This window comes from Sebastes fasciatus, chromosome 4 (genome assembly GCF_043250625.1).
Source record: "Sebastes fasciatus isolate fSebFas1 chromosome 4, fSebFas1.pri, whole genome shotgun sequence".
Lineage (NCBI taxonomy): Eukaryota > Metazoa > Chordata > Actinopteri > Perciformes > Sebastidae > Sebastes > Sebastes fasciatus.
Genome location: NC_133798.1, coordinates 30,706,375 through 30,734,076, shown reverse-complemented (window position 1 = coordinate 30,734,076; position 27,702 = coordinate 30,706,375). Strand labels below are relative to the sequence as shown.

General features: G+C 39.3%; 1 protein-coding gene across 2 annotated transcripts in view; it reads left to right on the top strand.

Annotated features, from left to right (window-relative positions):
• grm8b (glutamate receptor, metabotropic 8b) overlaps positions 1 to 6,337 on the top strand; it is a 115,456-nt gene extending 109,119 nt beyond the window's left edge. For both annotated transcript variants that reach the window (XM_074633557.1, XM_074633559.1), the window contains exons 10-11: positions 2,804 to 3,050; positions 5,723 to 6,337. In XM_074633557.1, the coding sequence (XP_074489658.1) occupies positions 2,804 to 3,050; positions 5,723 to 5,769 (294 nt within the window). In that variant the 3' untranslated portion in view covers positions 5,770 to 6,337. The remainder of the gene's footprint in view (positions 1 to 2,803; positions 3,051 to 5,722) is intronic.
• The last annotated feature ends 21,365 nt before the right edge of the window (positions 6,338 to 27,702 follow it).

Sequence of the window (27,702 nt, the reverse complement as noted above, 5' to 3'; positions counted from 1 at the left end):
TTACTTGAGTATTTCCATTTTATACCACTTTCTACTTCTACTCCACTACATCTCAGAGGTAAATATTGTACTTCTTACTCCGCGACATTCATCTGACAGTTTTAGTTATACTTCGCAGATTCAGATTATTAATACAAATTATTAACCGGCTTTGTGAATATTCGATTCTGATTGGTCGATCATGGCGTTCTACGGTCTGTTATTTCTTTATAACAGCCCGTTGCTATGTATAACAGACCGTTGCTATGTATAACAGACCGTTGCTATGGGCGCAGTTCTGATCTCAGACTCTGGTGGACCGTTTTGAGTCAAATTATTGATTTCTTAAGGAAGTAGCCGTGTAATAAGCAGGATAATGTACAACGAACGGGTCATTGTTGTGAAATAACTACTTTAATACTTATATTATTATATACAGTAAATACTTATAAATCAACTAATAAATGATGATGTATCATAATAGATTAAACTAACCAGCAGTGTGCGAAGTAATTAAAATGAGCTCCACCTTTAGCAGCTGCAACATTAAAGTGATGAACACTTTAATGTATCAATAATTATAATCCAGTGAACATGATATATGTTTTTCTGAAATAAGGCATTCTGCATAATGAGTCCTTTAACTTTTGCTACTTTAAGTATATTTGGATGCAAATACTTTTGTACTTTTCCTTAAAGGCCCTGTGTGTGTAATATGTAGGGGCAACTATTGTCAGAAATGGAATATATTATTAATACGTATGTTTTCTTTATTGTATAATTACCTGAAAATAAGAATCGTTGTGTTTTCATTAGCTTATAATGAGCTGTTTATATCTACATAGGGAGCGGGTCCTCTTCACGGAGTCCTCCATGTTGCTCCGCCATGTTTCTACAGCAACCCAGAACGGACAAACCAAACCGGAGTCGATAACGTTACACACTCCCGTCGCCACCGCTCTCTCTCTCTTGCTTCACCACTCACTTCCCACATACACACACTCTATGCACTTTGAATGCAAGACTTTTAGATGTAACAGTGTATTTCTAAACTACTGATATATTTATATGTAATGTTTATATTTAGTATTTTGAGCAAGCAAATGAGGGCATGGTGTAATTAATTTGAGGAAATATTCTAGGAAACAAATCAAACTAAACAATTTAACCATGAAGGAAAATATTTTAGTTGAACAAATAGATTCATTTGTTTGGAGCTCAGCAGGTGTCAGACTTATTTTTTTTTAATTACAGTAGTTATTACAGCAGCAGGAACTGAAGGTAAGAGTGTTGTTTCTACTCCAGTCAGTTAGGAAGGTGCAGCCAGACCTTCAGGCATCCCTTAAATACACTGTATGTGAAGAAGTTAACAATATTTTAACTTATTAGCTATTTCCAGAGCTTTCATCTGCATCTCACAGGCTTCATTAGCATTTATTAATTCAGGAGCATATAGTAGTAAACAATTTCCCCACTGACACCTGCAGGACTTCATAGATTCACGGACACAAATCGGTCATTTGAGTAAAGGTATTGAGGGCATGAATGATTATTTTCATGGAGTGAATTAGTCATTGCACAGCTTGAAATGGCAATTTAAGGAAACAGCAATTTGAGGCCACACAATTAGTCATTTTTAAGGGATGGAAGTAGCTGACTGAAACACATTAAATGTAATTGACTGCCTGGTGCAGTTTTCTTACAAAACAGTTCTGTTTGCATTCAGTGCATCCTTGAGGTCTAACAAACATCTTGAATGCATTTCCTTCCTCAGACAACAATTGCAAAAGCTTTAATTGTTTTTCCTCCCAGTTAAAACCTATTCTCATACAACGGTCCGATATCTTACCAAAATGTTATTCCTCCTTTTTCGTTCATTTTCCTACAAATGTCCAGCAACACGTGTACATTTCTGCTTGTTACATGCTTACAGTCTTTTCAAAATAAACTTCCGTCTTCACAGGAAACAACTTCCTTAGGATTAGGCAACAAAACTACTTAGTTAGGTTTACGAAAAGATCGACTTGGTTGGGATTAGGCAACGAAACTACTTGGCTTGGCTTAAAATAACTCCAGAAGTGGCGTTATTTTGGTACTGAAGTTACGTGACGAATAAGTCAACGTTGACTTTTAGGTACACACGGGACATAAACACCCGTCTCCTGGGCGAAAGTCCGGTATTTTTTGACCGACCCATCCACCCCGACCTCCTCCGTATACTCTTAATACTTCCTGGTTCTCAATTACGTAGATTACACACAAATTGATTTCGTGGGGTATACACAAATTATAGTACATTCGTTTTTCGTGGGTATAGCTACGAACAGGTATGAGACCAGCCTGACCAGTTTTCATGCTTGCAGTCTTCTTCTTTCTTGCATTTGCTGGCGTGTTGCTGCATTTCTTAGCACAGTACCACCTACAACTGTCGCTCAGCAGAATAGCATAAAAACATCGCAATGTCCATGTGCATGCATACAAAGCATACCGAAAAGAAAAACAGAGACCTACTCATGAAAATATTATTTTCTTATATTAATATAAACTCCATAAGGGAATTGACTTTTTATTTGCCATTATTTGAGAGCAGATTACTGATTTGATGTCATGGTGAGGTGATTTTTTATGTGTGTATGTTATAAATGTTGTATTTGTGAAGTCAAAGTGAAAACAGTGAGAGAACGAGTTTTGAGTTTTTTTTTCCACATCACAGTTAACAGGGAGTAACACAGTAAAGGTTTCTCAGGTTATGGTCATGATTGTTAAAGACGGCGTCCTGCATCGTTTCGTCATTAACCCTACCTCCCATCTGCTCTCTCCTCAGATGTACATCCAGACGGCCACGCTGACCGTCTCGCTCAGCCTCAGCGCCTCCGTCTCTCTGGGCATGCTCTACATGCCGAAGGTCTACATCATCATCTTACACCCCGAGCAGAACGTCCCCAAACGCAAGCGCAGCTTCAAGGCCATCGTCACCGCCGCCACCATGACCAGCAAGCTGTCGCATCTGGCGGCCGAGCGGCCCAACGGCGAGGTGAAGACGGAGCTGTGCGAGGGCGTGGAGGCCAGCGGTGAGTAGGCAGAGGGGCTTCTTGGTCGATATATAGATAATTATAATAGAAACATACCGTTTTAGAAATGTACTGTATATCTCCTTCCAACCTCTCCAGGTAACCAGTATCACTGTTACACAACGTTTAACCACCACTAGCTCTAGCTCTAATCGATAAACCAGCCTGAAAATGAAGAAAATCTGAAACGATTTTGGAGCAGAGCCGTATAGTTGTCGGACCATGGTCGGCGCTATGGAGGACATAACCTGCCAAAATAAGAAATAGATCAATAAATAAATTAATGACTCGATAAATAAATTAATAAATATGCCATAAAAAGTAGCAAAAATTATATTAAAAATAAATATAGTCAATAATTAATTGATAAAATGTGACAGAAATTAATATTTCTGTTTTGATTTGCTTTTTAATAAATAATAATCCCCTGCAAAAATAAATAGATACATTTAAAAATTCATAAAAATGTGGAAATTAATCAGAAAAGTAAATAAATACAAAGATAAATAAATTATAAGAAAGCAAACTAAAACAGAAAGATCAATTTAAATCACATTTTATCAATTAATTCATGACTACATTTATTTTTAATATTATTTTTGCTACTTTTAATGGCCTATTTATTTATTTATCGAGTTATTTATTTGCGTTTGTCTGCGTTTGAGGGGCGGGACTTAGCGAAGGCTCAATTCCAGCTTGTTTTCGGCTGCATTATTGTGACCTTGACACTGAAAGAGGAACCGGTTCCTGTTTAAATCTGCACACAGTTTGATGCTCAGCTTCCACTTTCTTTTACCAATGACTGCTGATTTATTCTGTTCTTATTCAACTGTTGCTCAGAGGGATCTTTGTCTCTTTCAGTTTTCAGTCTGGTTAAACCATTGGACAGCGTTTTTTTCTCCATGTACTAAACTAAATAAATAATCTATGTGTAAAAAGGACTTTCTACAAGCTAAAAGACATATATAAAGGAGTCCTCTCAGACATCTGACTGTTGAATGGTGGTGTATTTGGCCATGTAGTTTATCTCTACACTGAATGCACAGAGATCTGACTCTGGAGGACAAGAGGATTTACCTTCATGTGGGACTGCTCCTTTTAAAACACCAAAGAAACTTTTACAATCATGCAGCAACAAGAAAAAGAAAGTTTCATGGTGAATTCTGTTAATTATTTTCTGAACAACGGTGCTATAAGAAGAAGAGTGTCAGCCTCTCTGTACGGTCGACCATGTGGAGGTGAAGCACTGTAATGAGGATTTAACAGGAAGTTGACTTGAGTATGTTTAGACGTCACCTGAGACCAGATCTGATGAAACTGTTTACAGCTCCGAGTTGCACTTCAAAGCTGCTTCTCGGTCCATCAGCAGGAAACTGGGAGACGTCGGATTGTTTACTCAACAGAGATGTGCTGACTGAACTGATCTACTTAATCTAACGAGCATGCAGCTCTCGCATCCGCTTTACTGTCTCAACCTCACACAAGAGATTAGCTTCCTCTTTAATCCTGCAGAGTGTTCAGTGTGAGGGCAGGAAGTCACAAAGAGTCAAACTGCAGGAGATCAAAACTCTTGTGAGGCTTATTTGGTTCAAAATATCTCAGTGTGAGTATTCAAGATCCCCAGAGGATTGATAACAAAAAAGTGGTGACCCAATGACCTTTCCTGTAGCACCACTCTCAGGATTAGCTTTACAGTTTTAGGCTCTTATGACCAGGATGTTCGTTCATATCGTGGCTGTAATGAACGCCGCAGCCTTGACGGGATGCTCGCAAGAGTTTAGACAAAGTTTGATATTTGAAGTTGATGATCTCTCAACAAGACTCGGTCCGGAGTCCAGAGTCCAGAGTATATGTCTGGACCGTGTACGGTCAGTCTGTGAATTTGTGTCAGTGGTCATGTCTATAATGTTAAATCCAGCGGTACGTGTCCACCATGTCCAGCGAGGACACTATGGGACGCGCTGCTCCACTCAACTGGCCATTCAAGCGGTGACGTACCCAATTGTCAAGTCAAGGCAATTTTATTTGTATAGCCCAAAATCACAAATTCCAAATTTGCCTCATGGGGCTTTACAATCTGTACCGGATACGACACCCTCTGTCCTTTTCAGTGCGACACTAAGAGCAACAAAGGAGGAATTCCCCTTCCAGGATGGACAGACGTGCAATAGATGTCGTGTGTACAGAGTAACAACATAATGAAAATACAACATAGACAACATATATGACAAAAATTAATATATATATATATATATATATGTATATATATATACATATATATATACATATATATATATATATATACATGTATATATATGTATATATATATATGTATATATATATATATACATATATATATATATATATATATATATATATATATATATATATGTATATATATATACATATATATATATATATATATATATATATATATATATATATATATATATATATATATATATATATATATATATATATGTATATATATATACATATATATATATATAATATGAACATATGTGAGAAGGAGGATCCCTCCTGTCTAAAAACTCCTCTTGAGACACGTACCATTCCAGCAATCAGAAATCAGTTTAACCTGCAAGGGACTGGTATGTAAACAGAAGTAACGTGTCACTTTACCAACCTGCTGTTTGCTTTTCTCTCCTCAGTGCCGCCAAAAACCACCTACGTCAGCTACACCAACCACGCCATGTGAAGAAACAACGCCTTGGACACGAGGGACGTCCCGGGGACATTTAAAGAAGCAGATTTCTGTCAGACGTCACCACGAGGTGCTCTGAACAATCTGAGGGATCTGAACAGACTGAACCAACACATCGTGGTGTTTTTATGTTTACAGACAGCAGGGAACGGGGCCTGAACCGCGCCAGAAACGTGAAAGGATCACGGCTGAAAACACATCCGGGAGGCCGCGAGAACGCAGGAGGATGGTAACCCGAAAGACAAAAAAATAAGAATAATAATTAAAACAAGTCTTCTAAAAGAAATACAAAAAAAAGAAATTGTGGGGACCAACCATATTTGTTGTTATTCTAATTGTGCGTTTGAAAAAAAAAGAACAAAAAAAATTGTGGTTGTGAAAATTTCTGATTCTTGTCTCATGTCGTCCGTCCGTCGACCTGCATCATGAGACGAGTCCGTCGCTGTTTTCGGCTAACTGAATGGTAGCTTTTGGTTGTGAAATGTCTAAATGCCATGGTTGAATTGAAGCATGCCCGTTTTTTATACAAATGATCTATTTATAATAAAGGAATGTTTCACAAGTCGGCGCCGTGTTTGGGTCTGTTTGACGGGGAACAGTTTGGTAAAGACAACATAAGAAGTAAATGTACATTACTGTTGTCTTGTTTTGGGTTGTTGGGGTTTTGGTGTCAGTCGTCTGAAACAGGAAGTGTTTGTGCTTCAAAGACGCTGTTGATTCTTCAGTGTGAGTCTCCTCTTCACACCAGGTATCTGTGTTTTTTATATCTATAATGGGCCATTCTGCATGATGATTTCTTTATTTTTTGTACTTTCAAAGGACTTTAAAGATCCGAGTACTTCTTCCACCACGAGCATATATTACTCGTCCCAGCATGATGAGCAGGAAATGAACAGCAACTCCATCCACACTGCATTTGTCCTTTAACATCATACAAACCCGAATCTGTCAGGAAGCTCACAGCATGCTCCTCATTACAGACTAAAAAAAAAAATGGAAAAAGCAAAAGCCAGTCGATGTGATCAATACGCACTGTGGAACAGGAGAGGCCGGATCAATACGAGCCGCCAGAGAGAACTCCCCATGCATGTAATGAATATTTCTGCATCTCCTGGCAGAGAAGAAGAAGAAGAAGAAGAAGAAGAAGAAGAAGAAGAAGAAGACAGGTAGAGTCTGAGTGATGAAGCCTTGCGGGCATCCTGCTTTTATTTCCCCCGACGCTGCTCTCATTTCTCGCACTCGCAGTCAACTGAAAAAGAAGAAGCTCCGTCTTCACACTGCAATAAATACTGAAGATGAAACGGCTTCATCTGAATTTCTCCAATGGTTTTTGATTTTTCTCCTTTTTCTGTTTGATCAGGTGTTTCCTTATGGAGGATGGTACCTTTCAAAATCAAAAATAAATAAATAAATTACTTGATAAAAAAATAAATGTCATTAAACTTAGCAAAAGTAATATTGAAAATAAATATAACCATTAATTCTTAATTCTGTTTTATTTTGCTTCTTTATTTATTTATCTTTGAATTAATTCCCTTATTTATTTACTCTTCTGTTTAATTTTGCTTTTTTATTTATTTATGTATTTATTTTTATTATATAAAATAAATAAATAAATGCAAAAATAGATAAATACATTTATACATTAATACAAATAAATACATAAATAAAAGGAAAAATTAAACAAAAGAGTAAATGAAACAAAGATACATAAAGAAGCTAAATTAAAAAAGAAATATGATTTTATGTCATATATATCAATAAATCAATGGCTACATTTATTTTTTTCATATTATTTTTGCTACATTTAATGACATTTAATTATTTATCGAGTCATTTATTTTTTATTTTTGGCAGGTTCAGCCCTCCATATTTCCTGTTCTCAGGCCTCCGTTGTTTCACACTTCAGGTAAGACTTTGTATTTATACTTCTCGGTCCATGTATTTACAGTATATTTTTTCTTATCTGCCAAATGTTTTATATTGTTTCTGGTGTTTCAGTAATATTGTGCACACAGTGTGTCCTCTGATTAGGTGTTGAAAGTGAATGTAGGTGGAAAGTAACTAAGTACATTTCCTAAAGTACACAACTTGTACTGGCCCTTCTGTTTGCTGTTTAATGGGACGAGTTTGAAAATTCAATCCGTATTTTCCCATTTATTGGGACACAAAATGATGATCTCAAACCTCCAGCTGCTGAATGTGTCTTCCAGAGGTTGTTTGTTCAGGTCACATGACTGGTTTGTTCAGTGAAATGGAACTAATGGTGGTGACCTCTGAAATAAACTGATATTTGTTTTCAGACAAAACATATGAAATGAAAATTCACCTTTTTTGACCACAATGTTCCAGAAACATATAAAACCCTAAACTGACACATTCACATGTAAATTCACAATAATGACTAAATCATGCACAATAATGTGCAACCTGATCCGTTTTCATACTGTCTTCAGGAGCTGTTGGTGTTAAGAATATACAGTGTGTAAGAAATCCTTAAATCCATCCAGTAGCAATAATCAATCCTAATCATCAGCTCTTTCTGTCTGCAGCGAGTGTTGGGCTCAGCTCTGAGGGGAGAACCATGTGGAACAGCAAAGTGACAGACGGGTCTGAATCTGTTCCCACAGAGGAAGAAATCAGCCGGAAGGTTGGCAGAGGACACTGGTTGTATTTATGAAGTGACTGCCAGGAAGTAATCAGCTCCGGGGTGGATACTGCCAGAATAATCAACAAACGGAAAATTAAATTTAGCCCACTGAGGTGTCCAAAAGAAGAATTTGAATAAAAAGACAGACTGCACCTACATTACTGATCTGAAGAGGAGAAAACAAGGCAAGACTGCAATTCTAACTCTCAACATGTGTAATTAATGTTTTAGTGTGAAGTCCCCTTCACTTTTAAATGCTGTATTATGTTGAGGATGAGTGCCACTCACATTTGCAACACACTTTCTCACTCCCAATTCGTCAAATACCGCCGCTTGGTCAGTGCCCCTCGGCACGGGGTACCCCTCTGAGTTACTTTTGGACGGACCAGGGACGGCGTGTCAATAAATACTCGTTACATGCATAGTGTCCTTTCAAAATAAACTTCTGTTTTCATACAAGGTTTAGGCAACACAACTACTCAGGTGGGGTTAGGAAACGGTCGTGCTTGATGTTGACTTCACTGACTCGACTTACGTTACTCTCATGACTCACAGGACTGACGATAACGAGTCAGTTGATCCACCTCCCCTCCCGCCCTGACCGGACTCTCACGCTATTAATACTACGTCACTCACTCCGACTGTCGAATAACGCCACAGGTGGGTTTACATTGGAGTTAGTTGAAAGCCCGGTTCATCACAAACTGGCGCTAAAGGGTGCCTCCATGCGTTGGTTTCCAATGCCGAGGGGCGCTAACCAATCGGCGGTGTTGACAAATTGAGATTGAGAACAGGTTGACATTTACACCTAAATTGTATTTTTACTGGTTCCTAGCAAGTTGCATTATTTCTGAATACTGAAAATGTCCGTGACGTTGTAATAACGTGTTTCCCTACATTTGCATCCTCTATTGTTTGTAAATGGGAAACACATCAGTGGTGGAATGTAACTGAGTACATTCACTCATGTACTGCACTTAAGTACAAATTCTAGGTACTTGTACTTTACTGGAGTATTGTGACTTAATACTTCTATTTCACTACATTTATGTGACAGCTTCGGTTACTTTACAAATTAAGATTTTTGCACACAAAGCTTACAAAGAGACAGTTTATAAAATGCGATTTCTTGTAGTAAATTAAACAGTTTATACAAGTTCAGCCGAAACAATTAGTCGATTGACAGAAAATGAATTGGCTATTAATGAATTAATAACAGTTTTGATAATCATTTCAGTAATTTTTTCATGCAAAAATGACAATTTGCTGCTTTTTCTTTTAATTATTTAACTTTTTTCATATTTTTTTTGTTTTTCTTTAGATCTTTCTGTATTGAGTACTTTTACTTTTAATACTTTAAGTACATTTTCCTAATTTTACTTGCATACTTTTACATAAGTAACCTTTTCAACGCAGGCCTTTTACTTGTAACAGAGTATTTTTACAGTGTACTATCAGTACTTTTACTTAAGTAAAGGATCTGAATACTTCCTCCACCACTTTAACCGTCTATAACATAATACGACAATAACACACCGACTCAATAGAAGTGTATATGACAGAATAAAAACAGTGTGCAGTGCAGTCGGTGTCTCCTCTCTGACTGATAACAGCGACTCAAGCAGGTTCAGCTTCTTCCTCTCTGCATCTTATCTCCAGTAAACCAGTCTGACACCGGCAGGATATCCTGCACCATCAGCTTAATTGGCTCTTTGACAGACACGCTGTAGGTTTTTCTCATTACTAAGCACTTTCATCCAGCCGCTGTAGGTGGCCCCGGGGCCAATTACTCTCTGAGTTTACATTGTTCTAATGAATCTGCATTTGCAGAGAGGAGGAGGAAGATGTGAGGAGCTGCAGATCGATTCAAAGAAACGTTTATTAGCTTTATAGAGAAATGTTGAAAAGAGTCCCGTTTTATGTGATTAACATCGACTGGCGTCGGTTACAGTTTGACTCACACAGTTGAGAGCTGCGCCGCATGGATCTGCCCTTCAGTTAAATTAACATCAATATTAAATGACCTCTATTAGCAGCTGTACACTCACAGTCGGTGACCAGCTTCAGTCCCAGGAAAACTTCAGTGCTCTTATTCTGTTTCATTTCATTTGTTCTGTCTTGAGTTTGCTGGTTCGTAGTGTTAAAAGAAAAAACACCAACAAAGGCTTTTATTTCAGATATCAGTTCAATTATTTGTTAGGCAGCACTGAAGAGAAGAAGATAACTCTCTGGCGCTCTACTTTCTCTGTACCAATTATGTATGTAAACTAATAACAATTGGTATTGTTTCGTGTTGATTTTGTCAACATTAACAGTAAATAAATACATGGTATGATCACGACATGTTCATAAAATATTTGATCCACAACAGCTTGTGAATGATGATGCTGCTGCTGGTTTTTAGGAGCCAAGATCAAATCACTTATTTAAAGTGACAACATAAATAGAAAATTATGTAAATGTGAGTTTGTCTGTATTTAAACACAGTATATACTGTTTATAGTTACTGCATATAGTTAGTTTACAGTTAAATTTAGGCAATAAAACCACTAACTTCGTTACAGGCAAGAAAACCACTTAGTTAGGGTAAGGGAAAACGTCATGGTTGGGCTTAAAATAAGTACGTAAACTAAGTAAAACACGTATGGAAACAGCGTAACCCAACTACGGAAAAAAAAATGATGACAACAATGATCTTGAACACGAGTCACCTGGTTAAAGGTCTGGTGGTTTTTGCATTTACACATTGCAGTCAGCAGGATACATGGCGTACAACATCTAAGACTTTTTCTGTGCACATAAAAGATTTATTTCTCTCAAATTTTGGTCACAAATTTGTCAAAATCTGTGTTAGAGAGCACCATCCATCCACCTGACTATGTAGGACAGAATCTGCCAAAATCAAAAATAAATAAATGACTAGATGACTATATAAATGGCATTAAATGTAGCAAAAATAATATTAAAAATAAATATACCCATTAATTAATTGATAAAATGTGACAAAAATTGATATTTCTGATTTGACTTGCTTCTTTATTTATTCATCGTTGTATAAATTCCCTTATTTATTTACCATTATTTCCCTTTTATTTATTTATATATTTATTTTTAATAATTTTTTAAATGTATTTGTTATTTATTAATTTATTTTTGCATTTATTTGTAAATATGTATTTATAATTTAAATTATATAATTGAATTATTTATTAATGTATTTATTCATTTATTTTATGTACGATTTTCCCTTTGCATTTCACCCCTTATTTATTTCCCCAAACTTATTTATTTCTGTATTCTTTTCTTTACACATTTCTTTATGCATTTCTGCCTCGTTATGCGAATGAGGGGGGCTATCACTTAACCATGTGTGTCATCATTGGGTCACAGTGCATGACTATATGCTGGCTAGCTTGCTGTGTCTGCTTCTGCTTCTCAACTCCAGTCTTCATCCCCGGCTACCTACAGCGGGTCATGTCTCATTCATTCATTCATTCATTCATTCATTCATTTATTCATTTATTCATTTATTCATTCATTTATTCATTCATTCATTCATACCTGACAGGTGTGGCATATCAAGAAGCTGATTAAACAGCGTGATTATTACACAGGTGAGCCTTGGGCTGTTCACAATAAAAAGCCACTCTAAAATGTGCAGTTTTATCTTGAAAAAAAACATTTATTAGGGACTCTGAACTACTTTTACAGGATTAACACTAACACAGATTTTAATCATATTGTGACCAAGATTTGAGGGAAATTAGTCTTTTATGTGGACAGAAAAAAGTCTTAGATGTTTTATTTCAACTCATTAAAAATGGAAGAGAAAACGAATGTGTTGTGTTTATATGTTTGTTAAAGTAGCATAAAAGAAAAGACTCAAGTACTTAGTTACATTCTACCACTGCCTGCTATAAGTACTCTGTGGGAAACCCTCATGAGAATACGGAAACATGGGGTTGAAAAACGGTGGAATAATCCCCATAGTGAAGGAAGCAGCAGCTTCTATTAACACCTTCAGACTGCTGATGAAAGAAGGTCATCTGCAGTAATCAATATGTATTGTAACACAAGTTGCTGCTTCATCAGCTTTTCATATTTAAGAATATAAATATTGATCTTGTTTTTTTTCCACAGGAAACTTCCCGTCACATCGTCAGCTGATGGCCAGCCCGGATGGATTCTGACGCACGAACACAAAGTTTATTTTTAACATCTCGGGAATCGACTCACATTGTGTGTGTGTGTGTGTGTGTGTGTGTGTGTGTGTGTGTGTGTGTGTGTGTGTGTGTGTGTGTGTGTGTGTGTGTGTGTGTGTTGGAGGGGGGTCACAGCTTCTCTGTGACAGACTGAGGTTTTAATTGGCTGCAGGTGGGTTCAGTCCCAGGTGGTCTGTGAGCTGGAGCGACACATTTAGCGCTCGTGGTTCAGAGGAGGTCGGTCAGCTCACAGGTCACCGCTCGCCTTGAACGACCCACTCTGAGCCTGCATGTGTTCACTCTGGTGCAGCACATATATACTGTGTTTATGCAGTAATTATACATGCAGTATCTAGAAAAAGAGAGAGACACGTTTTGTTGCACATTATAAATTTATGTCTGTCAAAGGAAGGTGTTGCCTAAAGGGCCGTCGTCACATGTTGCACCCTAAAAATGTGTGGAAAACGCCAACCGTGTCGCTTTCATCCTTTTATCCAACGCCCCATTCTCATTCCCAACTCGTCCAGCCCGGGGTCATACCCAGGGCATCAAATACCGACGCTTTGTAACGCCCCTCGGCGCATGATACCAATTAACTACAATGTAAACCCATCTGCGTTATTATGAGACGATCAGAGAAAGGGCTCCGGGAGTGAGGTGACATAGTTTCAAGAGCAAAAAAAACCCACACATGGCGGGAGGGGAGGTGGATGGGTCAAACAAAGACAAGGCTTTCATCCAGGAGACTGGTGTCTCAATGGTTGTCTTTGTGTTCACAATGTTATGTTTCACTTTCACTTTACAAACGTAGTAATTTGAACCCAAACCACAATCTTCGCTGCAGTTTGCAGCAAGTGTGAAGCGGTCAGGATGAGAGTCAGCACGTCCAAGTCTGAGGCCACGGTTCTCTACCGGAAAATGGTGGATTGCACGTTCTGTGTTGGGAGTGAGTCATTCCCCCAAGTGAAGGAGTTTGGGGCCTTGTTCACGAGTGAGGGTGAAATGGAGCGGCAGATGGACAGGCAGTTTGGTGCGGCGTACACAGTTATGTGGGGGCTGTACCAGACCGTTGTGGCGAAGAGGGAGCTGAGCCAGAAGGCAAAGCTCTTCATTTACCGGTACATCAACGTTCCAACCCTCACCTATGATCATGAGGTTTGGGAAGTGACCGAAAGTGACTGGAATGAGTTTTCTTCGTAGGGTGGCTGGGCTCAGCCTTAGCGATAAGGTGAGGAGCTCAGACATCCGGAGGGAGCTCAGAGTAGAGCCGCTGCTACTTCGCGTCGAAAGGGGCCAACTGAGGTGGTTCGGGCATCTGATCAGGATCCTCCTGGACGAATCCCTTTGGAGGTTTGTTCCGGTCGCAGTTTTAAACACATAGTTAACACTAAATGAAACAAACAAAAGTACTTGGTTTACAAACCCTAGGAAAAGATCATGGTTTGGGTTAAAATAAGTGGGTAGTTTAAGGGTAGTGGCAAGAAGGGAACCAGCAAACTGGGGAAAGTCTTGTGACATTACTAAGGTTAGGCATTGATGTTGAATGGTTAAGGTTAGGATAGGTTGTCAGGCAGCGAGTCTTGCGAGAGTTTTTGCAGATCTCAGATCAGATTTCACAATTTGTGGACTACCTTCCAGACACAACCTAATTTAAGTTACGTACGCATGAGAGTTGAGTCGTCAACTTAAATTCAACGGTTGATATTTGGTTTCACACGAGACACGAACAGCGGTCTCCTGGGTGAAAGTTTTGTCTTTGTTTGACCCATCCATCTACCCAAACCTCCTCCCTGTGTGCCTCCCGGCGTGAAATGACACACGAAAAGCAGAAAATATGTGGTGATAATAGACAAAATTCCTTAAGAAATTGCCACGTTATTCATAGGACATTTGGTGATACCAAAGACAGAGCCCACCTTCACCCGGCCAGCAATCATGATTGGTTCCAGCTTCACTTTCATTCAGAAAACCCTGATTTACATACGGACACATTTGTAGTTGGTGCTGTCAAGATGAAGTTGCTCTCTCTTTTGACACTCCTACTCTTCATCAAGTCTTCAGCAAAGTTGTTGCATATTCAAATGATCCTCTGCAAGAAGTTCATATTTAATTTTTTGATATTTCGCACTGTTTTCGTTTAACTGCTCTTCCAAACAGAAGACACATTCAGATTAAACATTATTAAACACAGCTGGAGATTCAGATTAAACATTATTAAACATAGCTGGAGAGTCTCAAACTGTCCCAAAAGAGATGAAAGCTGGAGAGCATTGAAAGGGTGACCAGTGATCAGGAAAGTTCTGAATGTGGACGAGGGAATGAAACTGAAGTTGTTTCCCGTTTGACGAACTAATCAAATTCACCATATTTAGTTCAGTGAATTGGTTGTTTCATCGATCATCATGCTGACGACAGAAGCTACTTTACAAAATGAAAAGGAACAGGGAAAAAAATCAGAGCTGCTTTAAAGACACACACAAAAAAAGCGTTTTTCTTTAGGACGCCCGGTAACATCAATCTTTCATCTTTAAAATGGAGCTTCCCAATTGCTCCAATTTTCAGCCATCACTGTCTGAACGAAGCCTCCAATTACTCTGATGGACTCAAAGTAAAATGGAAACTTCTCTTTCAGACAGACGGAAAAAATAAGCTTCACTTTGCTGCTGACACACATTTAATGTTAATTTATAAGAGGAATTAAATGACAAGACATGAATAAAAGGAAATACACAGCGGTTATTCATTGGGTATCAAAATATGATTTGAAACAATATTTTCGGCAAATAATAACTTCCCAGGTATATCAGTCTGTTCTCCTTAAAATTACGTTTCCATACAATGAAACATCAATTACGTTTAGAGGGAGGGTATTTTCTCCTCACGTGTCACGTGACAAAATAAGTCAACGTTACTTTTAGTTTCACACGGGACATAAACAGCGGTCTCCTGGTTGAACGTCTTATGTTTGTTTGACACATCCATCTCCCCTCCCGCCTGTCCTTCGCGGACTCTCAAGCTAGGGTATTAATACTACGCCACTTGCTCCGACCGTCGAATAACGCCAACAGACTAAAACTTTCAACCAGGGGACCGATGTTCATGCCCCAAAGTGTTGTTGAGTTATTTTGAAGTTATGTTAGTGACGTGTTTTTTAGTGATATTTGTGACGTGTCCCCCCCTACTTCTGTTGCATTGTTTCCATGCGTAATTTACTTAGTTTACTAACCCGGTCTCACAGGAAGGCGTATTTATACCACAAAATTACACGGACATTCAGTGTGTCATGAGTACACATTTAAGCGTATTCGCGTGTCATTTGTACGCCGCTTTTCATATGTCATTTTACGCCACGCAAACGTCTGCAGTTAGGTTTAGGAAAGAAAACCACTTAGGGTAAGGGAAAACATCTTGGTTGGGCTTAAAATAAGTATGTAAACAAAGTAAAACATGTACGGAAACATGTGACAACACGTTACAACTGTTTTTTGGACACACGCTTAACGTGGTTTTGTTGTCATACATAACTGCGTACGTTACCATAGTTTTGTTGCGAGGCATGAAAATGGCACGATGTCCTTGTGTTGTTGTGATATTTATACGCCTCATGCAATCGAAACTGCGACTGTTATCTGGGACAGAATACATTTCCCTCTAAACGTAATTGAGGATGCAGTTTAGCTGTATGGAGACAGGATATTGTTTCTCACTGTTCAATTGGTCTGGACTGAGACTTTCAGAGATATAAAGCCTGAAAAGTGAATCCCAAAGAGCTGAGGTTTCATTTCACACTCTTGATTTACGACCTGAGCCAACTGTGGACCAAAATACAATTTTTTTTACTTGAACTCAAAATGCCATCTGTGATGAAACTGCAGGAGTCTGTAAAGCAGAGACTCTTAAAACTGTCCAGAAACTACAAATCCTCGCAGGTTGTAAAACATAAAACTACACTTGTGCCTGAAATGACAGCTTGTCTGTTTATCACCATCAGCTCTCCAAACCAAACCATTTTATTTCCCTTTTTCTTTTTTTTTTAGAAAACAAATTATGCCTGACATTTTCCGAGCATAATGCTTCGCACACGTTGGAGGAGGCGTGCGCTCGCTCACGGCATTCTGTTTTATTTTTGCAGATTGAAGGTATTCATATTCAGATCAGCTCGTCTCAGATCATTCACTGTGATTCTTGTGTGATAATAACATGTAAATCAGATGGATGATTAGCATGTGAAATCTTCTGTTTGCATCTCACTTGACTATTTATAAACCGCACAATGAAAGATGGTTTTAACAAATTGACTTTCCTAACTCATACCACTCGTACATATAGACGGTGCAGAAGTGCCTCAGCTTGTTCCTGCAGACTGTTCAACAGCAGAAACATGGCAGGCTGCTCCCTGAAGTGTCTGTTGGACTAATGGACTGGCTTAAAGTCAAGTGTATCAGTGCACTACGGTTTTCCATTAAGCAGAAAGTCCAGAACAACTCTGACAGCATCAATACGATTTATTCTCTGAATTACAGCATCATCATTACTGTCATTTAGCATGTTCTCGCTGTGTTAGCGTGGATTTTCTCCGGTTCTCCGTCTTCCACCCACAGTCCAAAGACATGCAGGTTAGGTTCATTGTTGACTCGAAATTGCCCGTAGGTGTGAATGTTAGCGTGAATGGTTGTTTGTCTCTCTGTGTCAGCCCTGTGATAGTCTAGTTACCTGTCCAGGGTGTGCCATGCCTTTGCTAAGCGGTTACAAATAATGGATGGATGGATTACTGTCATTTAAAGCAAAATGAACTGATTCTTTTCGGCCACTTGGGGGCAGCAGAAAAAGAAAACACAACATTGAACATATTATCAGCCAGAGTTCGAAATACTGGTGAGCTCAAGAGCAGCCTGGTCTCACCAAATGGCGTATGAAAGACATGGTAATTTCAGGTGCAATAACAACACTGTTCTTGCTCTTGGTGTGTCATTTGTACACCAAGTAGTCTGTACTGACTGCAATGGAAACACATCCGCGTGAATATGCTACACTCAGAGCTGGTGACGTAGACTAAAAAGTGAAAGAGACTGCTCATGGCTAGCCAACATGTTCACCATCAGAGATAGATTTTCAAACATATTTTTCCATTGAAGCCTTATTGATGGCCTCCGTTTCTCTACCGTTAATCTGATCATAACGTTTCTCATCAATTCATCATTTATCTGATAGTAAATTCTGCTATTTTATAAAGAATTAATGACAAAACGTTAAGCTGGGACTTGAATTCATATTTGCGTCACACTTCAAATAAAGTGTAACTAAAAATATACACAGGTGCTGAACACACAAACGCACTACTGCTGATACACACCTGCACATAGAGACACCATCAGCCCGACACACACATAAACACACACTCTCTCTCTCTCCAGCAGCCTCCTCTTCATCATCTCCCTCCTGGGCGGAGGCTATAATTAGCGGTGCCCCCCGAGGCCCCCGCAGGCGCAGATGACCCATCCTGGACGCTCTCAAATTAATGATCCACATGCTGTCCTGTCACGCACACGGTGCATTATTTACTGTTAACTTTGGCAGCCAAAGGAAGCGCTGCATTTCTCTTCATTAAGGCGTCGCTGCGAGGCGGCGTGTTTATTCACAAAGACACCCCGAGGATTGTGGGAGACAGAAACCGGCTCTGGAACCAAGGACGACGTCAGCGCTAATAGCTGTGGGTTTAGTTTATTTATTTATTTACTTTCCTCCTTGCCACCCTGCCATCTGTCTGCAGATGTGATTATCAGGAGCTCGCTGCTACAGACGCTGCAGAGTCGGAGCTGATGAGGCTCAAACTGGTGAGAAACCAGTAACAAATGAAAACCACTCACCTTGACTTAACTAACACACTGACTGGATCCATTCTTCATATACACTTACAATCTATAATTCATCCTCATTGTCTATTCTGTACACACATCTGTTTCCTGTCTGTTCGTCCAGGGAGAGGGATCCATCCTCTGCTGCTCTTCCTGAGGTTTCTTCCATCTTTCCCCATTAAAGGTTTTTCCTTATATGAATTGGGGATTTAAGGATAGAGGGTGTCGTATATGCTCTTCGCATTGTAAAGCTCCCTGGGGCAAATTAGTAATTTGTGATATTGGACTATATAAATAAAGTTGACTAGACTTGACCTGACTTGAGATAGAGTGGGCTACGTTGTGTGCCATTTGCAAGCATAAGAGATCAAAATGAAAAAACAAACTGGTAAAATACAGAATAAACTCCATTAAACACCAGCTGCAACACCAAGTCAGGCCAGGGGCATAAAGCAAGCCCCCAGGAAGAGCACCGGTCGTTGATGCCAATTTTCGTAGTGGTCAAACGATGGTACTACAAACTTCCGTGTCCGTCACGTGATGCCACTGGGCCCAAAAATACTTTTTCCCATAGATTTACATTGGGAAAGAGACGTCTGTAAATCAGCCGAGTATGAACACTTGAATAGCCCTTATTTAAATCATTAGGTACTAAAAGTTGTAAAATGCACTAATAGCTGAATCCAGAGTTATTTTCCTTCCTCCGCTCATGTGAATGAGACCCAGACCGAGATGGCTGGGAGGCGGAGATAAAGGAAACACTACTGCGCCTGCTCTATGGGCCCAATGGATGTGGAAGATCGTCGGATGATCCGGGTACTTTATCTCATTATCCGGGTGTTTTATCTCTCGGCAGTCGAGCCATTTTGGCTTCTTGCGCCACTGAGCAGCTCTTATAGGAATGAACGGGAGCCGCCTACAACGCTGTATCCAGTTCTCTTTATACATCCATGGCGTAAAGTCCTTGCGCGGCGCCCTAAGGGTGGGTGGTGGTGGATGGGTCCAACAAACACAGGGCTTTCCAACACGTTCTCATCCTAACTTGTCACATACTGCCGCATTGTCACACCCTTCTGCGTCACTTTAGGTTTAGGCAACAAAACCACTATAGTTATATATTTACTGAGTTGATAACCACCGTCCCTTAGCAGTATCCCGTTTGTTAGGGTTGGTTAAGCCAGATAACGAGAAGATACCCTGGGTTTGTTGAACTCGCTTCGCAGTACAGGCCTCAGGTTATATACCTGATATCTTACCACAATATGGAACATCTGTAAGATCAAAGTCTATCCCTTTCCTCTTATTATATTATTTTAACACACTTAGACTTATTAATAGAAAATGAAGGATGAAGATGAAGATGACAGAGATGACACGTCACGTTTACCTGGACCTGCTGACATGCTCAGCCTCTCCCCAGCCGCCTCGGACAGTCTCTGATTAAGATAACCTTCCTCATAACATAACAAGGACACTCGCTTCCATTTCTTTTCCACATCATTGCCGTTATTGATTTAGACTCTGAGGGAGTTGAGCCGAGGCTTTTTTCCGAATCTTCCAGAGATCCTGCAGATAAAAATGAAGGTAATTTGTTCCTCTGAGGTCAAACTGTTCCTGAAACATGAAAGAAACGGAGTCAGAAAGCCGAGGAGAGACGAAGAGGAGCAAAACAGAGTTTTAGATCGACGCCTCCGTTGAGTCTTGTGCTGCATTCGTTCAAACGCACGCTGATGCTAACATTTAGCGGCCTTAAAGAGCCACTAGAGTTGCTGTAGAAGTAGGTTTTCCATCCATATTTTCAATTTGCGCATTAAAAACGGAGTGGGAAAAAAACAACTTTTACTTTACGCGTAGATGAGGTGGAAAAGTTGGTGTATTGATAAAAACAAAATGAAAACCGACTTAGTGAATAAAGCATGATGTACATATAGCATGTGACTTTAACATCAGAGCTGGAAACATCAGATCTGTGTGAGGAGACTGGAACCTTCCTCACATTAACACATGAAACAAACAGAGATGTCATATTTACATCATGTTTTCTACTTTGTTTTCCACCGTTCTACATTGACTGAAGCTCGTCTTCTAGATTCATGTCATTATTTTCTCCAAATCTGCTCGTTTCCCTGTAATACTAACCCTCCTGTCATTTCAGATCCTGCCACTCCCTCCTGACCCGCAGTAACCCCTGTTCCAGCCATTCCCCATCACCTGACTGCTCCGCCCACCTGCTCACCTGTTCCCACATCCGTCATCATCCTTTCAGTGGCCCATTTCCACCTGTTCCCTGTCAGAACCGGTCTGGTTTCCTGACTTCTGCCTGTTTATCGACACTGAGTGTAAGTTAAGACAAACTATATATTACTTATTATATATATACTATATGCAAACATAATATTACGAGAATAAAGTCATAGGTTTATGAGAAAAAGTCGTAATATTATGAGAATAAAGTCATAAATTTATGAGAAAAAAAGTTGTAATATTATGAGAATAAAGTTATAAGTTTAAGAGAATAAAGCCGTAGTATTTTGAGAATAAAGTCATAAATTTATGAGAAAAAAAGCCGTAGTATTATGAGAATAAAGTCATAAGTTCACGGGAAAAAAGTTTTAATATTATGAGAATAAAGTCATACGTTTAAGAGAATAAAGCCGTAGTATTATGAGAATAAAGTCATAAGTTCACGGGAAAAAAGTTTTAATATTATGAGAATAAAGTCATACGTTTAAGTGAATAAAAACGTAATCATTATGAGAATATAGTCATAAGTTTACGAGAAAAAAAGTTGTAATATTATGAGAATAAAGTCATAAGTGCAATGAACTAAAAATCGCAAGTTGTGTTAATGCGTTAAAGGAATTAGTGGCATTAAAACAAATTTGCATTGACGTGTTATTATCCCATTACTTTGACAGCCCTAGTATATACACAAAAAAACAAAAAAAACAATGACAAGTGGTACAATGGTGCAGAGTGCAAAGTGTGCTGGAATAAATATGGGATGAGTATTGTTACAGGTTGCTTTATATATATGAGGTAGGTGGATATGACAGTATATACATCGTGCAGAGATTTGTGTATCTAAACTATAAAATATATAATTTACAGGTACAGGTCAGTGTTACAGGGTTGTTCCTATATTATAACTGTGATTCAGTAGTCAAATGAAAAGACCCACTGATACTGCAGATGGAAACACAGTTCATAGGAAACTTTCGAAACCCTTCTCAGGCTCAGGGACGGATCAACCCGACTACAAGACGACCACAATGAGGATGTCGATGTGTCCCACTTGTTTCACTGCTCAACATTCCTCCTCAGTGATCCTGCGTGTTTTGATTTTTCGCCAACAGAAACACTCGAATAATTCTGGGCTGCAGGCCCTCCTCAGCAGCCGAGCAGTGGAGGGAATGTAAATAGGACAGCGGGGATAGAAGAGAATCAGTGAAGTGTATCTGGGCCTACAGGTGTACTGTTTGACAGCGGATGAATGTTTTCGGTGTAATGCATTCAGAATGAGACAGGAGCCGGGAAGAACACATGCTGTGGACAGATAAGTGTGATGAGTAACACCTAAACAGATTCAACAAAGAAATGCTTTTGTGGATGTGCAGAAATCCAGCAGAGGATCACGGGAGTCCCAGTGAGACGACAGCGACGCGTTCTGCAAACGGGACTATATCAGGTTTGAGCTGCTAAATATACTCAGTCGAAAGCCTTTTGTCTCTGAAAAGTCAGTAGAGGACAATGTGTTAAAATGTAAATACAGAGCTAAGAGCAGGAGGAGAGGAAAACAAACAGCCCAGAAGCAAGAAAAAATGGTTACAAAGCGCTCCAGAAAATGAGACAAACTATGTAGAACAGCCACATACAAACTTTTACCGTCTTTATTTTGGGGAATTGCAAATGAAAACAAGTGGTGTTAAGATGCTTTTCTAAATTTTGGCTCCCTGACATCATGTCTACATTGGCTGTGCATAGAAAGAAGCATGTCTGTGTTACCAATAATCCTAAAACGACGGCAGAATCTTCATATTTCTGGGTAAACTATAATTCTACATTCAAACCCAGACTGTGAGGCACCCAGAACTGAATCTGTGCTAGGGAGAACTAGGGACGACGAAGGCAGACTGTTGCGTCACCTCATGTCACATTTGTCTTGGCCAAAAAGTTGCATTCAAACACACCTCAAAGACTACAGCCGACATACTGAGATGAAGATGAATAGTGAGAATAGCCCTCTGTGTTTTTTCTCTTGACTTTACTCGTCTTGCTTTCCTCACTTCCGTTTCTCTTCTCGTGCACTGATTGGTTTAAGCTGAACAGCCAATCAGAGTGAATTCTCGCACCGACGAGTTCCACCGCGGATTCAACATGCCGAATCGGCCGAAAAATTTCTCAACACTGGCAGACTACTGCCGATGGTGCCGGACAAACCGCAAAAAACGAGGCCGACAGACGCTCACCGGCGGCCCCAAACTGTCCGACTGCCGACCGTCGGCTTGGCGTGTCAATATTTTGTTAACCCAGCTATCCACCGTGACCTCCTCCGTCTTTGCCACTCGACTTCCTCCTTTGCTCCCGACAGTCAGGAGTCGTAATTCAGCAGCCGCTAAAAGACTTCAAAGTAAACAAATGTCATCTTGTGTATTTGCGGAAAGGACTGATGCCCTAATTTTTCTTGGGAGGACGGTCTCTCTTGGCACCGGAGTAAAAACTATTAAGTTCTCCTGTAGAATGATAAGGCACGGTGGTTAGCGCTGTCGCCTCACAGCAAGAAAGTGATATCTTTGAATTCCTTTTTTTGTCCGAGCAACAATCCAAAACCCAAAGATACTCAGTTTACTATCAAAGAAGACAAAGAAAACAAGACACTTGAGAAGCTGCAACCACAGATGTTTCCTTGAAATAATCATTTCAACATAAAATTTAAAATGAATCCAAGACGTGAATGTGTAAAGTCTTCTGTTTTGTTGCCGTGTTTATGAACACAATCCTTTTTAGAGTTATTGTTGTCTTTACTCGCCGTCACCGGCATGACTTCCTGTACCTTTATTACACCTGGCAACGTGCTCATTCACAACCTGAACTCTTCAATCCCATAACAACACGTGCAGTTATTGTTGTTTTGTCTTGCTGATGCAGATTGCGATGTGCTGCGTTGTCGCCGTCCTGAATCTGTCAGTGCAGATGAGGCGTGGGGCTGCACACACAGGAGCCTTTAGCTCAGCTGTTACTCATCAGTCGTCTCCCGCCGTCATCCGACATGTTGTCTTCAGACGTCGCTTCACGCTGAGACGGAGCGGCTGAACCCCATCGTCTTGTCTGTGTACATAAAAATCAAACGCACCTCTTTGTAAATACAGTTGTGTCACATGCAGCGGTAAGTCAGAAGAAATCCTCCTCTTGATGCTCTCGCCCTTCATCTAATCTGCTTTGTTACCCCTGACAACCATCACCAACTGTAACACAACCACATATCACAACACTGAACGTTAACCGGAGGGATTTACACACAGCTGTTGACGATTTGTCGCTTTGAAAGTTCAAAGTTTGAAAGTTTAATGCTCCCGCTGCCGTCAGGCTCGAAGATAATCCAGCTGCACATTCAGAAACATGTTTGCATACAGTGATGATGATGATGATGATGATGGCTCCGTAATGAAGAGCAGTGTTTGAAACAGATTTCATGCAGGTGGTTTGGTAAACGTCAGACCCCTGGGGTTTTAAAAGACCTGATAATCAATAAATATACAGTCAAACTAGCGTACCACCTTGGTAACACTTTCTATTAAGGTCTTTGTAATAAGCGTTAGTTAATAGGTAATAAGGCCCTTATAAGATGCTTATTAACATTATTATGTGTTAATAAGACTGTGCTAATAATAGCATCATGTTTTACTGTTGGATTGTAAGACATTTATAAGCACTTATAAGAAACTTGTTAACAGTTTATAGACTGCTTAAGAACGTTAATAAAAGCCTTATGAGGTTCTTAGAATTGTTTATAACAGCATTAATAATAGAGTTTAACTAACATCTGCTATGTCATTGTTAAACCTTTCCTAATTAATAGATCATTTATCATACATTTATTACACAGTCTCATGGCAGTTCGTGAAATAGTCACGAAATTGAATCTATTTGATTTGTGTACATAGACTATCAGCACGTGACGCACGTGTCAATTTCCGCTCAGATCTTTTGAAAATAAAACTACTTAGTTAGGTTTACGAATAGATTGACTTAGTTAGGTTTAGACAATACAATTACTTAGTTATCTTTAGGAAAATAATGTGGTTTTGGCTTAAATAACACCCGAACGAAGTGCCGTAACTTAAGTACGGAAGTTACGTGACAAATAAATCAACTTTGACTTCTGGTTTCACACGGGACTCGAGCCACTCATCCACCCCGACCTCCTCCCTACGCAGCATTCGTCGCTCTTTATACTTCCCGGTTCACAATTACATGGATTAAATACGAATTGATTTCGTGCTGACCATCATAAAAAAAATTTAAATTCATATCTATGTACATGAATCAATACATTAAATTTCATCACTATATCACAAACTGCTGTAAAACTATATTGTTTATTAGCAGTTAACTATGCTCTTTGCAGCTACCAGATCCAAAGCTAAAACAATACCTTATTAAGGTTAATAAATCCTTCATTATGCACTTATTAACAGTGAACTATGCTTTTTTCAGCTCCCACATCTGGACAACCAGCTAGCCAATCAACCAACCAGACAGCCAACAATCAAACAAACCAGGCAACCAACTCTAATAGAAGACAGCTCAGTGGAGTTTCCGACAAAATTAAGGTTAGTTAATGAAGTGTCTTTTTCAGGTTCCTGAAACATTTATGTTCACAAGAGATTTTGTCTACTGCATGCTGAATTCGACAGTATATTTGATTGTAGAAGTTTGGGATTTTCTCCTTCATTTCATCTCCATGTAGTGTTTTCTGTAGCAGCATTTAGTGGCGATTGGAGGAACTACAGCTTGATAATAGCTCCTGGTTGTGACAATAAATTAACAAATGATGCATCTCATTTGAGAAGTAAATGATACCATCCTGATTTTCACGAATTGACTAGAAGTGAGCTGTTAACTGTGTGCATCATCTGTGCTGTAATTCGTCTAATTTGAGTCAGATTTGAAGTGCAGTTGCTAAAATAAAATGTGAAGTGATCGCCGCAGCATTTCCTTCTCCTTTTGGTGACTTTCAAGTGACACTTTAACGCTGCCACAATAAAACAGAGACATCAAAATATTTATCAGCAGAAAATAATGGAAAAATAAATGGGCAGCACCGCCGCTCTGCGTGACACTTCAATAAGTCTTCTGTTGGAAAGAAACAAAAAACCCAGAGCCAAACAAATGCTGGAAATTCAATTTGGACTGTCAAAATAGTTATGCCGCCTGCGACTGACACGAAGGAAATTATTGTGTTTCAAAGAGAAGTGAGAAGACGGTCAAAGTCCTGCAGCTTCTCAAGGACACCGAGGCTCTGATCAGACAAACACATGATTAATCCATTAGGATGAATTCATGGATAACACAGAGTTTAATGCAAATAAGACATCCATAAAACAAACATCTAAGGGTAATTGTTCTAAAATATGATTTATTTTACATTCCTGCCGAACCATTAGGATTTTTTTTATATATATATTGTAGTAGTTCAGTTGTTTGTCTTGTATGAGCTGAGTAAAAGTATACTGAAGGTGCAGATCAGAGTTTGAACTATAAGTTGCCAGTAATTTAAATGCCCATACAGTGTTTGCAGATACTGATTCAGCCAAGGAATGATTATAATTTGGCAATATAAATTACGAACTAACGAAATTCAAGTGCACACATTAAAAATATATATTAGTGCTCCAAATGCCTCATTTATGGATAGAAGATCTTAAAAGTGCTCTGTGGAGTGTTCTTGTAAACAAACACAATTTATGTTTACATTCAGTGTTTCTCACCAAAACACATTGTGTGTTTCTTTGAGGTCTAATAAATATTGTTGAATGCATTTCCTTTAATTTTTTTGAACATTTTGAAACCTGCATTGTTTGCATCTATTGTTTACTTACTACCAGTCTTCTTCTTCATTGCCTCTGCTGGTGCATTGCCTTGTTTCTGCGTGCTATCCCCACCGGTATATCAGTGGAATATGGTGGAACCATTGGTACGAATGAATATTGCACCCACATAAAACCATTGCTAGTGCTACTGTGGTTAAAAACTACAAGGGGTATAAATACAAAAATATCTGACATTTAACTCATTAGTGCCCGTTTGGAGCATGTGCCCGTCCAGACCGGGCCAGTTGCTTGACCCCCTGAAGTGCTGCTTGTAGCGTTGTTGATAACCGCGGTATGGCTGCTTCGCCTGCCAAGTTTGAAGATGATTGAAGGTACGGTTCTCGAGATATGCAAACGGCAGTCATACATACATACACAGACAGACACAGAATCCTTCCTTTATAGTTAGATGATGCTGCTACAGCGCCACCTATTGTCCAAATGGCACCTAATTTGCCATGGTCTCTCAGACATCATATATACCGTTGTCCACCAAATGTGGTCGCAATAGTATAAAGTGTTCAGGAAACATGACATATTTTGGTAAAATAAGCCCTGCCCAAAGCATTAGAGTTAACTTTGAGGGCCAGTTATAGCAAAACTGTATGAAACATCAAAAATCCCAAATAGAAACTTTTTCTGGCTTGGTCCAGCGATGTTTTCTACCAAATTTTGTGACAATTGCTCAAAATGTGTAGGGGATTTGGATCAGATTTGGCCACAATTCAAAATGGCAGAAAATCAATCTAGACGCAAATGGACGTGGCTTATATGGATAAATTCATCTGGACCCACAAAATCTGGACAACACAAAAGAGTTCAGGTTCATGATTTACTAGCCAAAATATAATTTACAGGCCAAAATGTAAAGTTTGTTGTTATAGTGCCACCATCTGGCCAAATTGCACCCCATTTGAAACTGCACTCCCTTGGTTCCTGAGCAATACACCCGCCAAGTGTGAAGTCAATCAGAAGAACAGTTCTTGAGATACACAAAGGATACACAGACATACAGACAAAGATTACTCGCTTTACAGTTAGATAACTGACCTTCCACCTGATGGATGTGACTTGCCTCTGTTATACTTGCATTGACTCTGAACAGTGGTGAACAGTCTGCAGGTTTT